We start from the raw sequence: 13,784 nt of genomic DNA, 5'->3' as shown, positions 1-13,784 counted from the left end.
CCCCCAAGCCAAGCCAGACCACCACCCCACCCCCCCCACCACGCACCCCCACACCCAAGCCCAGAGGACCACGCAGCGCCCCAGCCCGCCCCACCCAGGCACCGGACCCGACCCCCCCACTAACGGAGCCCCCCACCGCCCCCTGCCAGGCACCGAAAGCCCCGACCCCCACCCCAAACCACGGCAGAAGGGCAAGGAGCAGCGACGACCAAGCCCCCCACCCCCTAAGTCATGGAGTCAACCACAGGAGACCAGAGAGACTGAATTCTTTCAAAGTTACTTGAGCTTTGGGCTGACATTTTTTGCAAGCTGATATGATCAAACAGCAGATTTCTGTGTTGACTTATGTTTATATTTTTCTTGTTTTTCCAATTTATTAAAATAGTTTTTTTGGCAATACAAAGAGTTATGAAAATGATAGATGCTAATCCTTCTTCTATATCGATGGCACTCATGTCACCAAGCACACAAAGTGACGGTGAGGCAGTGATTGAAACCTTAAGCCAGACTGATAAATCGGCACATACCTGCTGCCAGAGAGCCTGGACAGGAGTGCAGAACCACAGTGCGTGCATGTAGCTGTCGGGTAGATTATTATCACAGTGCTCGCAAATGTCTGAGTTACTGAGACCCATCTTGAACATCCTCTGTCCAGTGTAGTAAATTCTGTGAAGAGTTTTGAGATGGATTAGCTGCAGATTTAGACTTTTTGTCATTTTAAAGGTGTTTAGACAGAGTTCTGACCAGAAGCTTTCATCTGTGCTGATGCTCAAATCTGCATCCCATTTTTTTGTTGGAAGGGCAATATTTTTATCTAAATTACATAAAAGTTTGTATATTTTGGAGAGAGTTCTATTCATTGAAAAATTAATCAGAGTGGTAACTACATCTGGTAGCTTTAAATCGTCGTCTTTAAATTTATACTTTTTAGTAATACTTGATTTAAGTTGCTGATATTCTAAGAAGTTATTTATTCCATATTTGTCTTGAAGTTCCTGGGGAGTTATGAATCTTCTATCAATAATTACGTGCTCTAGTTGTTTTATGCCCCCTGCTTGCCAAGCTGGGAAGTGAATCATTTTTTTGTTAATAAGGATGTCCGGGTTGTTCCAGATGGGTGTCATTTTGCACGGTTGAATTGATGATTTTGATATTTTGAGAAATTCCCACCAGGCTGTTAAAGTGGCATTTATATTAATGCTTTTGAAACATTCCTGTTTTTTAACTGTTTGGCTAATAAATGGTAGCTGTGACAGGTTGATCTTTCCACATAACGCCTGTTCCAAGTCTAACCATGAGTTGGTTTCTGGATTATTTTTTAACCATTTTAAGATATATTGTAATCTATTTGCAAGAAAGTATTTGTGGAAATTAGGTAGTTCTAATCCTCCACAGCTTTTTGCAGATTTTAAAGTTTTTAGACTAATTCTTGCAGGTTTGTTGTTCCATAGAAAGCTTGATATGGATGAGTCTAATGTTTTGAACCATTTTAATGGCGGTTGTGTTAAATTTTTAGTTTTAACCTATAGAGCTTTAAATGAACAGACCCCAAACTGCGTATCAGACTTGCTCTGTCCATACGCTTCTGGCCGTGCCCTCTTATCCACGGATCAAAATCTTTTAAAGATTCTTAAGACCAAGTATAAAACCAGAGGTGACCGGTCGTTCCAGGCAAAAGCCCCCAGACTCTGGAATGCCCTCCCTCCGTCCCTTCGTGTGGCTGACACCATCGATTCTTTTAAGTCAACTGAAGACACTTTTATTCATAAATGCTTTAAGCCGACTGGTTTCATTGTTGTTATATTTTTATTCAACGTTTATTTTTCTTCAATTTAGTTTTGCTTTACATCATATTTAATTGATCTTCTGCTTTTACTGTATTGTATGTTTTTTATTGTTCAGTGCTTTGTGATTTTATCTGTGAAAAACGCTATTTAAATACAACTTACTTCCTTACTTACACCATCGTGTAACAGTCTACCTCCCTGCTAGCTGGGTTCGCACACCTGTCAATGACAGTTCCGTGCCTGTATGGCCCCATTTACACTGCATGGTTCAAGTGACCCAATTCAGATTTATTTTATTTATTTTTTTTCTCCCCTCATGTGGCACAGATCGGATGTGACCGGTGAACGTGTAAGCAGGAAAAAAAACGCATGGATTCTGATTTTCTCAGATCAGATTCATTCATATGTGGTAATAAATCAGACACAAATCGGATACGTGCGTTTGCGTGTGCCATGTGAGCAGACAAATGGGATATTCCCCAGTAAATGCGAGTCGTACGTCAGAGACGTCGACTCAGGACACCACCAACTGATATCACGTGCGATGGAGGACGAACGCTACACACAGTGGAGCAATGCGGAGGTTTCATGTCTCTTTAGTGTTTGGGGTGACGAGACGGTGCAGGCGAAAATGCAGGGTTGTTACAGAAATAAATCTGTGTTCGAAGACATTTCACGAGATGTTGGGAGGCACGGTTTTAAGCGCTCGTGGCTGCAGTGCCAATCTAAGATAAAAAGCTTAAAAAGCAAATACTGTCATGGTCTCGTGGGAATTCGAAAGGACCCAGACGCTGGAACCCGGAAGAAACTCGGAAACGAGAGGCAAGTATAAGGAAGGTTTAATTTCTCTGTAGGAGAGTCTGTGACCAAGTCTTTGTTGCTGCGTGGCGGCTGACTGGAGGGTGGAGAGTCTGTGACCAAGTCTTTGTTGCTGCGTGGCGGCTGACTGGAGGGTGGAGAGTCTGTGACCAAGTCTTTGTTGCTGCGTGGCGGCTGACTGGAGGGTGGAGGCAGACGGAGCTCGAGACTGAGGGCTTGCTGGATCCGAAGGGAAGACGTAGAGGGGGACTGGAGAACTGCAGCCCGAGGAGCACACTCGTGAGGATGATTCCTGAGAGCGGAACGGAGAAGCAAATTAGCGTGATCAAGCCAAGGTAAGGCACAAGACATGCGAGAGCCAGACTATGCACCGTGGTAAGAACAACGGACTGGCGTTGACGTCAGGTCCTGGATCTCCTGAAGTAGGCGGCTTTACGAGGTGATGATTGGAACCAGCTGGTCGCGTCCAGAGCCGAGCAGGAAAGGGAGGGGGGAAGGTGACTGACAGAGGCACCATGACAAATACAAAGTGATAAAAGACCACAACAATAAGAGTGAAAATAGCTGTGCAACATTCCCATTCTTCCACCAAATGGAAGGCATTTGACCACCCGAATTACTAGATAGCTTCAGAGAAGATGGGGTGTTTGAATAACAGTAACAATATATACAAGTTCAGCATTAGGACTGTTGTCTTATCTTTTATTACATTGTTTACATTTATTCTTGAGCAATATATTGGGTCAGTGCTTCCTGATTCTTAGTGGCTGGATGTCTGCAATGCCCAACGGGTCAACATCACCCGGTGGTACATCAGGAGGTCCAGCTGCACTAGGATCTTCACTGTAGGCCTCATTGTGTTTTTCACAGATGTCACACAGAGTGCAGCATGTGGCGATAACTGTGGGGACCAGTGATATGTCCACATCAAGACGTTTTGACAGGCACCTCCACCGACCTTTTAATCTTCTGAATGCACACTCCACCGTCATTCTAGCCCTGCTTAGTCTCTTGTTAAAATGACGCTGGTGTTCAGTCAGATTCCCGGTGTCCGGGTACCCCTTCATTAGCCAGGATTGAAGTGGGTAGGCTGGACCCCCAAACAGCATGATAGGCACTTGTGTGCCCTGGATCTCCTCAGTGGGCTTTGGTCATGAAAAAAACCAAATTACAACTCTTGCTGAAGAGAAATACTGTGATAATGACATCAATGACATGACTTTATTGAATGTATCAATTCAATAAACAACAAGGAAGGAACAGGCCAGGGGGTTCTTATTACATTTTACACAAATACATTGAAACTGATGCACAGATCAAATGTCTTAATTGCTTTCTTATTGTCAGATTATCTTATTGTGTTCATGTATTGTTTGAACTCATTGATAAAGATAGAAAAATGAGGGGTATGATTTGTAACTTTGGATTTATGAATTTTCCATTTGCATAAAAACAATAAAAGGTTAATGATGTAGAATTTTTATTTTTTATGAGTTGGACAGTGGGTGAGGCCAAACATAACATGTTCTAAGTACAGGCGGGAGTCTGGGTTCATGTGGGCGGAAATGAAATGACAAACTTTAGACCAGAGTTTAGTGGAAAAGGGACACGACCAAAATAAATGTACAGCATCTTCAGGGTGTTCATGACAAAAAGAGCACCTTACATCAATATCTTCTTTGAACCTTTGCAGATATAGTTTGGATGGGTAGAATTTATGGATTAGTTTTAATGACATTTCTTTCACTTTATTGGTTAAAAAGTATTTTGCTGTTAATTCCAGAACTTTTTCCTTTCTAAATGGTAAACTAAATTATTCCATTAAGGAACTACGTAGGGAATGGATAAAACATCCTTCTGAAAGAGTGAGCGTATACGGCGATTTGTGTTACGTGAAGAAGAAAAACAAATTTGTCCTATTTCTGTTTTCGTAGGATCAATTGGTAATAAAGTTGGACTCTGTAATGTTGACCTTTGAATAACATAGTTATACATTTAAAAATTGATTTCAAAACAATGTTAAACTCTGTTTTAGGTATTTTGATGCAATATTTGAAGCAGAATTCTTCATGTGACATTAAAGACCCGTGTGATTTAAACAGCTGATGAACCAGAAGGATGTTTTGATTAAACCAAGACGGATAAAATAAAGATTTATGTCTATATGTAATGTCTTTATTGTTCCATATGTAGTATCAGTGTGGAGAAAAATTGTGTTTGTAAATGAGTGACCAGGAAAATAACATTTGCTTTTGGAAGCAAGAAAGCTTAATTTAAATCTTTTGTACATTATAGTTACAAAATAAAAGAAAGTTTATGCCTCCTAATTTGGAGAAAATGTCAATTGGTATGAAATTCCAGATTGAAGTTGGAGTATTAATAAAATGTCTTAGCCAATTTATTTTAAAGGTATTATTTATTGTACAGAAGTCTGTAAAGTTAAGACCACCCTTATCGTAAGTGTTCATTACAACTGTTTTTTTAATACAATGGTTTTTGTTCCTCCAAATAAAGTTAAATAGCCTTTTGTCAACGGATTTCAGAACTTTTTTGTCAACATTGAAGGATAAAGCTGCGTGCGTTAGGCGGGAAATTCCCTCAGCTTTAGTTAGAAAAACTCTGCTTCTCAATGATAAATTACTCTGGATCCATTGGTTCAGCTTTGTCTTTGTTTTATTAATAATTGGATCAAAGTTTAATTGGCATCTGGCCTTTTTATCTTTGGAGAAGGTCATTCCTAGGTAGGTGATGCACTCTTTCACTAGAATATTGTAGATAGAGAGGATGTCGCAGTGTTGAACCCTTGTGCTATCTTAGATGACCCCACCCTTCCATTGACGTGTTCTCTCTACCATGACAAAGATGGATAAAGGTGGAAAGATTTCATGTAATCCATGGACACCAGTGAGGATCATAAACCATTGAAGAAAAAAGGTTCAGTGCACTGTATAGTGGGTCTAGATGACCCAACTCCCAATGTTAAAGTGCCTAGGATAGCACAAATTAATGTGATTTGTGAGTGTGTGGAAAACTTGTGGCGGAATTTTCCAGAGTCTATATCTAAACTTGGGTGAATTCCTGTGCTATCAACCAATCAGGAATTTGGCTTGGGTAGTGTTAAATCTAAATGTTTGGAAAATATGGTAATTTGGCATCGCCCATTAAATGAGTCTTTGGAAAAGTCAGCCTTGTCCCCACATCTGTACCGTGAAACCGTCCAGTCTTTTGTTTCTTTGGTGACTGTTCATTTGATTTTGGAACAACACAGACATATGTATTGGATAAAATGAGTTCCAGAAAAATGCATCACTTCATGGCTAGGTGGAGAGCTCCATGCCTTGGAGGAGTTTAGGGATCTGGGATCTTGTTCCTTAATGTGGGAAGATGAGTAGGTGAGTTGGTGCAGCGTCTGCTGTCATGTGACTGTTGTCCCGGTGATAGTTAACTGTGGTAAAGAGAGAACTGAGTCAAAGAGTAAAGCTCTCAAACTTTGTTCCGATACTCAACTTTAGTCAGTAAGGGTGAAGTAGGTGAGACGCAGGTAGATTGTATCGATTTTTCCTTTTTTCACCCCCTCTGACCCCTGCGCACCACAAGGAACCCAATTAGTGCTGTTCAAGTGATAAGCGCTTCTTGTGCACGGCTTGACTGTTAGAAATGAGAAAATTAGACTATCAGAGTGTTGTTTCCTATGGGCATCTAGAGGCTCTATGATGGTGGGTTCCATTCTCATGACGTCTCTTAAGGTGGCTACACGAGTCTCAAGGGGAACTGCAAGACACCTGCGCTCCCCTTGAGATGCAGCCACTCCTGTCCTTGACCCTCCATGGACCCGGATAGCCTGAAAACCCACAGCACCTGCGGGGGTCAACCCTCGTTTGGTTACATGTGACTAAGGCATGAGGTAGCTCAGGCATCTGGTTCATATACCTTCTGGACATCTCTCTTTTGGAGATTAGGGAGATTGTCTGATCATTATGAAACTCATCACACTCCCTCAGAGCAATTTCTAGAGACTATCCTTTAGTTATTCAAAAAATGCAAAACATTTGAAATGGGCCATTCCTTTACAAAGCACAAACACACTTTTCTCACATTTTTGTGAACTTGCTGAAAATCCCAAAGCTGAACACTTCAACACATTAAAATGCTCTCAATAAGAGGTTCTGCCAGAAGAAACACAGCACAAGTAAACAACCTTAAGATTTGTTAAGCTGTTAAGCCTAAATTTTGTTTTAGTACTATCACCAAATATTTCATGTGTTTTCCAAGATCCAATGATTATATATTTCTGTCACAACACTAATCCCTTTTCTTACCGGACCAAATGAACAGTAATGTCCCCTACATTTTTAAGCTGTGGTAAATTCAAGTTGTGTGTGCGTAAATTGTATTTTGTATTTTTTACATGTTGTAAGTTTTAGATAGTCATGTGTACATGTGAATAGTACGCTATTGCAAGTACACACAGTTATGCACAAAATGTATTGTATACATTGCAAATCAAGAATCCGCTCACACGAATCCGGTGAGACTATTTTCTCTCCACAGTTACTCACCAAACAAACTGCAAAGGTGAACCAGGCAAATATAACATTAAAGTGAATGTGCTGGGTAAAGCTGGAAGACAAAAGGAGGATTTTAAAACAGACTTATGAACATTTTTGAATGGCAAACAGGGACCTCACTCTTATGTTAGCCTGATATGAATAATGATTAACAATGGATTAGATTTATCTGCGCTTTTCCAGACGCTCAAAGCATTTACAATGTGTCAATTGTTCACTCCTCATTCAAACCTGGTGATGCTATCTACTGATGTAGCCACAGCTGCCCTGGGGCAGACTGACAGAGGCGTGGCTGCCAGTACACACCTTGGAACACTTTTATTTTCTGTACAAAAAAAACCCTGGCAAATTAAAAGAGAAAATATTTAGAGTAACTTTAAAATTAAATTAAAAAAAATAAAATTAAATTTAAAAAGATCAGTTGCAAAATGCATTTTCAAAAATCCTTTTGAGAGATGTGAAATGCATTTCACATGGAGAAAGATTTAGAGTTGAGATGACGTCCATGAGATGTTTGTTTACTGTACTGATTGTTGCATGTTTCTGCTGCTGAGAAGATCCAACCTTTTATTCCATTGAAGCAGAAGAAACACGTCCAAAACAGCCACAGAAATACTTTCATTGCTGGTCATTATAATGAAACTTTATTTGACTAAACAGAGTAATTGTATAGGGATTTTTTTTATGAAAGCCCAAATGATCTGTTGCCGTTGTTGCTGCTTCAAATTGATGGTCTGGTGGGGGTTGGGTGCGTAATCTTTTACAAACGTGACCAACTCTCATGATACATTCATGTACTTTAAGATAGAGTTTGCTTCCTTCACAGGCTCCTGGAAGTCACATTTTGTTTCAGTTTATTTTTGATATTGGGCTTTAATCATTAAAAATGACCCATAATTGAATACCCAAGCTCCAAAATCATCTGAATTTTCAAAGTAAGAGTGTCAGAGCAGCTGCTGCAGCACAGTTTTTGATGCCTTTGTCATATAATTCATTCATCTCTGTTTACTGAGGTGTCCTGCTGCGATCTGCAATCAGGGCCGAGAGCTTTACGATTTCATTAAGATCAAATGAAAAACTACTTCCTGTAGTTTTCAGAGGTTTCTGAAAATGGTCAGATGGTGCCCTCTGCTGTCTCAGATGCAATAAAACCTCCTCCATCTGACTTCAGAACCCGCTGAATCCCTTTTGGGGTTTTTGGAGCCTATCCCAGCTACTGTTGGTTGAAGGCAGAGTACCCCCTGACCAGGTTCTGATATAGGGCCACACATTCACATTCACATTTACACCTAGGGGCAATTTAGGTACACCAGTTAACCCATGTTTTGAAAACCCAACCTTTTCTGTAGCATTCAGGGACATACACAGGATTTGGGGGCCCCCGTGGTGCAGCGGTAGGGCGGTAAACCCATGATCGTAAGATTGCAGGTTCGATTCCCGCCTTGCACGCCCATGAGTCGAAGTGTCCTTGGGCAAGACACTGAACCCCACCTTGCCCCTGGTGGTAGGCGGGCGCCTGTGTTTGGCAGCGGAGCCTCCACCAGTGTGTGAATGTGTGTGTGAATGGGTCTGTGACTGTAAAGCGCTTTGCCCTTGTCGGAAGAAAGGCGCTATATAAGTTTACGCCATTTACCATTCAGAGGGGCAGGGGCTCAAAGCTGGAAAAGGGCAGCAAAAACACCTTTTTGTCTTTTAAACAACAAAGGAATTAAGAAAAAAACTACTAATAGATAAATACTCAGGTACTGCGATACAAAGTAATATAATTGTAATTTTGTAATTTTATTAAATTATTGTCAACATGAGTTCATTCACTTTATCATTTACTTAAAAGACATCAAAACAATAAAACACTGTAGGCTATTTATTTAGGCACAATGTGCTGCAGGCATAACCAGCAGGAATCAAGTTTAATACAAATGGTAATATCTTAACCCTTGTGCTATCTTAGATGACCCCTACCTTCCATTGACGTGTTCTCCCTACCATGACAAAGGTGGATAAAGGTGGAAAGATTTCATGTAATCCATGGACACCAGTGAAGATCACAAATCATTGAAGAAAAAAGGTTCAGAGCACTGTCTAGTGGGTCTAGATGACCCAACTCCCAAAGTGCCTAGGACAGCACAAGGGTTAAAAGAGTTAAAAGCACAGCAAACTGAAACATCACAGCACACAGGATATAAAACAAAACCAAACCAGGCACTAAATTTGGGATAAAGGCAAACCAACTTCCACCACATGGGTTTTCTCCGGCTTCCTCCCACCGTCCAAATACATGCTTCATAGGTTAAAACGCATGTTAGGTTAGGTTCTAAATTGTCCCTAGGTGTGAATGTGAGTGTGCATAGGTCTGTGATTTGTGGCGGACTGTCCAGGATGTCCCCTGCCTGACTCCAGCTGCTCTGATCAGAGACACGGTTCTCTCTGTGGAGCAGCAGGTTCATTCTAACAGACACAGATCTTTTTACAAAGTGGGTTGTGGCAAAATCTCTCTATAAACACTATAAAGAATGATGTTAGACACAACTAATGAAAGAAAAGAACTTAAGTTACAAAAGGAAACGTGAAAATGAAAATATGTAGAGTCCAAGCAGATCTCCACGCTACGTAGTTTGTCCAAGTGGGGCTACCGTAGTGTGACGTTATCCTCAGTCAAAAGGACCCAGAAAGGTTATTGCAGGCTGAATGGTTACGGTACCTTCAGCGGAATAGGCTCAGAAAAGGGACAAAACGGGTTTAGAAAATGACCAAAAAAACCCAGAGGGCATTAGGGCACTTCTCATTATGAGGCAAAAAGGGCAGATGTTCCAGCACCCCTATGAGTGCACGTGTCTGGCAGCATTTGTTGATCTGGTCTGACCACAAAGCGAGACATCTTTGCTGAAATACGTGTTAGATCTAAAAACAGCTCCTGAGCTAAAACTGCACAAAGTAGAAACCAATAAGCAGAAGCAGCACGGAGAAAGTGAAGTAGTCCATGTTCATGGGGGGGGGGGTGTCATAGGTAAAGCGTGATGTCACACCATGGTTATATTCGGGGAGTTTCAGTTTTATTGGAGAAAATAAAAACGGATCCTCAAACCATCTCCTAATGAGCAGTCAGCAGATAGATCAGAGCGTCCAAACTCAAATTCACAGTGGCTGTTAAGCTGTGAAGTAAAGTCACGGGCCAACCTCAAAAAGCTCCTGATGTCCATCTTTCATTTGGCCATTTTTTTGGAGGGTGAAATGAATTTGTCCCATGTGACTGGAACATGGCTGTCAAGGACTGTCAACAGAAAAAAGGAGCACTTTCCTCTTTTGACTGCCTGCCAACATACAAGCAAAGCATTGTGGGATTTGTAGTATTAGCGGCAAAGTACATACAGCTCTGATGCACATTTGATATGATCTTGTGGGGCAATTATAAATACACTGCGGGCCAAATTTGCCTGGCGGGCCTGAGTTTGACACATGTGGATCAGAGGATGACGTTTGCTTAATATTGGCAGCTGGAACACACTAGAAGAAAGCTGCTTCTATGAACGTCAGTGCTGTCCTTCAGATTATTTATTCCTGTCTTTTTCTGATTGTTCTGACATTCAGCAAAAAAAATCTCAGTTAAATCCATTTGATCTCAAACAAAAGCAGTTTATTTTCAGAAAACTTTTCTGTTTCCTTTTACAACAATTGCAGACTCAGACAGTTACAGGCTAAAATGAAGACAAATAGAAATTCAATGTTTGAAATATAATAAAATAAAAATCAAAGTTTCAGATCAAGATTGAAAGAATCTTGGAAATTCATATTCTTTGAAACAATGACTTCAAATATGTAGAAAAATAAAAACAATTCCAGGTCAAACTGTTCTGTAGTTTATAGCTTATTCTCTGCTGACGAGGAGCTGGCGCCCTCCTTCCTTGTGGTAGAGGGGGGCCCCCCCCCCCCCCGGGTCAGATTACAGCCGTTCACAGTGTTGCCGGTCAAAGTGTTGAATTAAATAAGCTGTTTTCAGAAAATCGAAGAAAACCCAAAATACTCAAACAGAGATGTCAAAAAAACTCAGTAGCTCTGAGTGTGCAGCAGGCATTGGGAGAGCTGCTGGGGGGGGCTCTCCTGTTGCTTCCATCCTTACATACTGGAGGACTGTTCCATAGTATCCAGGTAGCTGATGACCTCTTTTACCCAGGGGGCTGAGGGTCTGACGCACAGCTGACGGCCGGCCGCTGTCTTCAGCCTGATGGAGGCAGAAACAGAGTCAGAGGGGGGGCGCAGGTTCAGCAACGACAGCATTGATGACAATCCCTGTTTGCTTAAAGCCCCCATCCGATCTTCTTGAGATCTATTTTCACTAGTGGTCTTTTAAGGATGATTATGATGTTTTTAGCCACCATCAAAAACCTGCACTCTGCAAACTCTTGGGTTATTTCTTTGGCCTAATTCTTGGGTTATTTATGCTGGGATATATTTTTGGGTTACTTTTTCGAGCAATACAAATTTTTTGAGTTTTGGTGGTTTCATTTTTTGTAGTGTGTGTGTTGTTTTCTAGGACATAGTTTCTGCAGAGCAGCATAAGTTCACTATCATCCACCTGTTTACACGTTCTCCTGCTAGCTTACATTCCCTTACACCCATTAGCAGTGCTACAAAAATGGTGAGCAATATTGGAGCTTTCCAGCTGTACAGTTCTGATCCAGATTCCAGCTCAGACGAGGAAACAAAGGCGTTCATGGATCTATGTGTCAGACTGTAAATGCATCAGAATGGAGCAGAGCAGGTAGTTTGTGGCCTGCCGATTGTAGCTTCACACATACAAGCTTTATCAAACAGCATTATTTCATTTGCTCCTGATTCACATCAATATTCAATAAAGAAATACTTTTGGGCAAAACGCTAAACTTTCTTTACATGTCCTCCACCATGAGAAAAATGCCTTAAGACATGTTAAACCCTATTTTCAGAGTGGGTCTCTAATGTGAAAATGCTTCTACAGCAAAAACATTCTCACACTTTCCTTTTTCTTGATTACTTTGTTCTCTTCTTGAAACAAATCAGTGCCTCCTTCCCATGAGATCGGATTCCGACTGGGGGGGGGGGGGGGGGGGGGGGGGGGCATACTTACAGGACAGCAGGCCTGGAGCAACGCTGGCTGGTCTTCATGTAAGCCACCACATTTTCCTTTTCCATGGGGGTCTCATTGAAGCGGAAGCAGCATTTCTTTGGGCCGGCACCCCGCATACCTGTAAGCACAAAAATGTTCAAACTCTCATCAGAAACGTTGACAACACTTTTCTTTTTAAATCATATGTATGTAAAAAACTGTAACTTCCACAGCTTTTTTTAAAATAACAGAAGCATTTGGTTTTGCTAGAAATGATCATTATTCCTCTTATGGCTGTGATTTTAACTTTAACATTAAGTTAAAGTCTAATGAATCATTAAAACCAGATTTTTGTGAAATTATTCTGATTTGCCTTAAAAAAAACGTTTCTTTTTGCAAACGCAATTTTAAATGCAAAATACAATACTAACAATATTATGACATGAGCAGTTTTGAAGGTTTAGAATGTCGTTGTGCGTTTTTTTCCCCTGAAGACTCTTCCATCGTTTGGGTCAAGCATCTGAAAACATTCTTGTAAAACATTCAAAAGGATTGACTCACCGTGGGTCAGAGCCAGAACGGCCAGCATGAGGACCAGCACAGGCAGACAGAAACGAGCAGCAGCCATCCTGACAGGGTCACAAGGTAGGAAAGGGTCACTTTGGCTCTAGAGATCTGATGTGGATGCTCCTCCATCTGCCTCCATCTTTATACAGTGAAAGCTGGGTGGGCGTGGGGAGCGGGGGCGTCCCAGTCAGGAGTCTAGACGTGTCAAACGTTTGCTGCGGGGATTTACCAGGTGTGGGATTTTTTCGGAGGGGGTGGGGGAAAGGCTGCATCAATAGAGAGTTCAGTCTGTTTCATTTCCCTAAAACAAAAAAGGAAGTTCACATTGTTGTAACATCTACCAAACACACACAAATCCAGTCAAACAGCTCTGCAAACACATAAAAGTGAAAACCAAAACATATAAAGTGAGTTCAGACTAGTACGTGCTAAAAGACAAAGGAAAAAGTTGGATCTTAAGCCGAGTTTCTTCTGACAGACTGTTATAATAAACGTGGAGCAAAAGTGCAGAAAAGATGGTTCAGTGTAGGGTTTGGTATGAACTGATGGGATGGCTGGCAGATTAGAGTTGAAAGATTTTAACATCTACAAGTGTTCAGAAACTTAAGAAGGAAGACAACTTGAGGCGATTAAAAGCCATAAACAGAAACTTCAAGACCCACTCCAATGAAAATGATGTTTTTGGTGTTTTTCTCTTGCTGACGGACGTATATTAATACAATTAAAATTCAAACTGCATCTCTGAGTATTTCTTATTCAAGTCATGTTGGATCAGGAGCAGATGGAAAATCAGCGGTTTAAAAAAGCTTAGGTTATGGCACAGCAACTGCAATGGGTGGGCAAAAGTCCCCAGCTCTGCTCCGTTCTGACCATCCACTCATTGACAAATAGACCCATGAACGTCTTTGCTTTCCTCGTCTGAGCTGGAATCTGGATCTAAACTGTACGGCTGGATATTTC

The 13,784-nt window shown here is 41.2% G+C and overlaps 1 protein-coding gene across 1 annotated transcript; it reads right to left on the bottom strand.

Annotated features, from left to right (window-relative positions):
• Positions 1-10,786: 10,786 nt before the first annotated feature.
• On the bottom strand, positions 10,787-12,978 carry LOC101170161 (monocyte chemotactic protein 1B). Its single transcript, XM_004086255.4, has 3 exons — positions 12,819-12,978; positions 12,279-12,396; positions 10,787-11,393 (listed from the first exon to the last, which is right to left on the bottom strand). The coding sequence occupies exons 1-3, from the start codon at positions 12,883-12,885 to the stop codon at positions 11,288-11,290; spliced, it is 291 nt and encodes a 96-aa protein (XP_004086303.1). The 5' UTR covers positions 12,886-12,978; the 3' UTR covers positions 10,787-11,287.
• Positions 12,979-13,784: the final 806 nt, after the last annotated feature.

This window comes from Oryzias latipes, chromosome 6 (assembly GCF_002234675.1).
Source record: "Oryzias latipes chromosome 6, ASM223467v1".
NCBI classification, from domain to species: Eukaryota; Metazoa; Chordata; class Actinopteri; order Beloniformes; family Adrianichthyidae; genus Oryzias; species Oryzias latipes.
The sequence above is the reverse complement of the archived record's forward strand: the minus strand, read 5'-3'. Positions and strand labels throughout refer to the sequence as shown.

Bases quoted from the DNA above. Each gene is read 5' to 3' on its own strand.
- LOC101170161 (XM_004086255.4), bottom strand. From the start codon at position 12,885: ATGGCTGCTGCTCGTTTCTGTCTGCCTGTGCTGGTCCTCATGCTGGCC. The intron at 12,397-12,818 runs GTGAGTCAATCC...TTGTGCTTACAG, and splicing joins CGTTCTGGCTCTGACCCACG to GTATGCGGGGTGCCGGCCCA. The intron at 11,394-12,278 runs GTAAGTATGCCC...TGCCTCCATCAG, and splicing joins TGCTCCAGGCCTGCTGTCCT to GCTGAAGACAGCGGCCGGCC.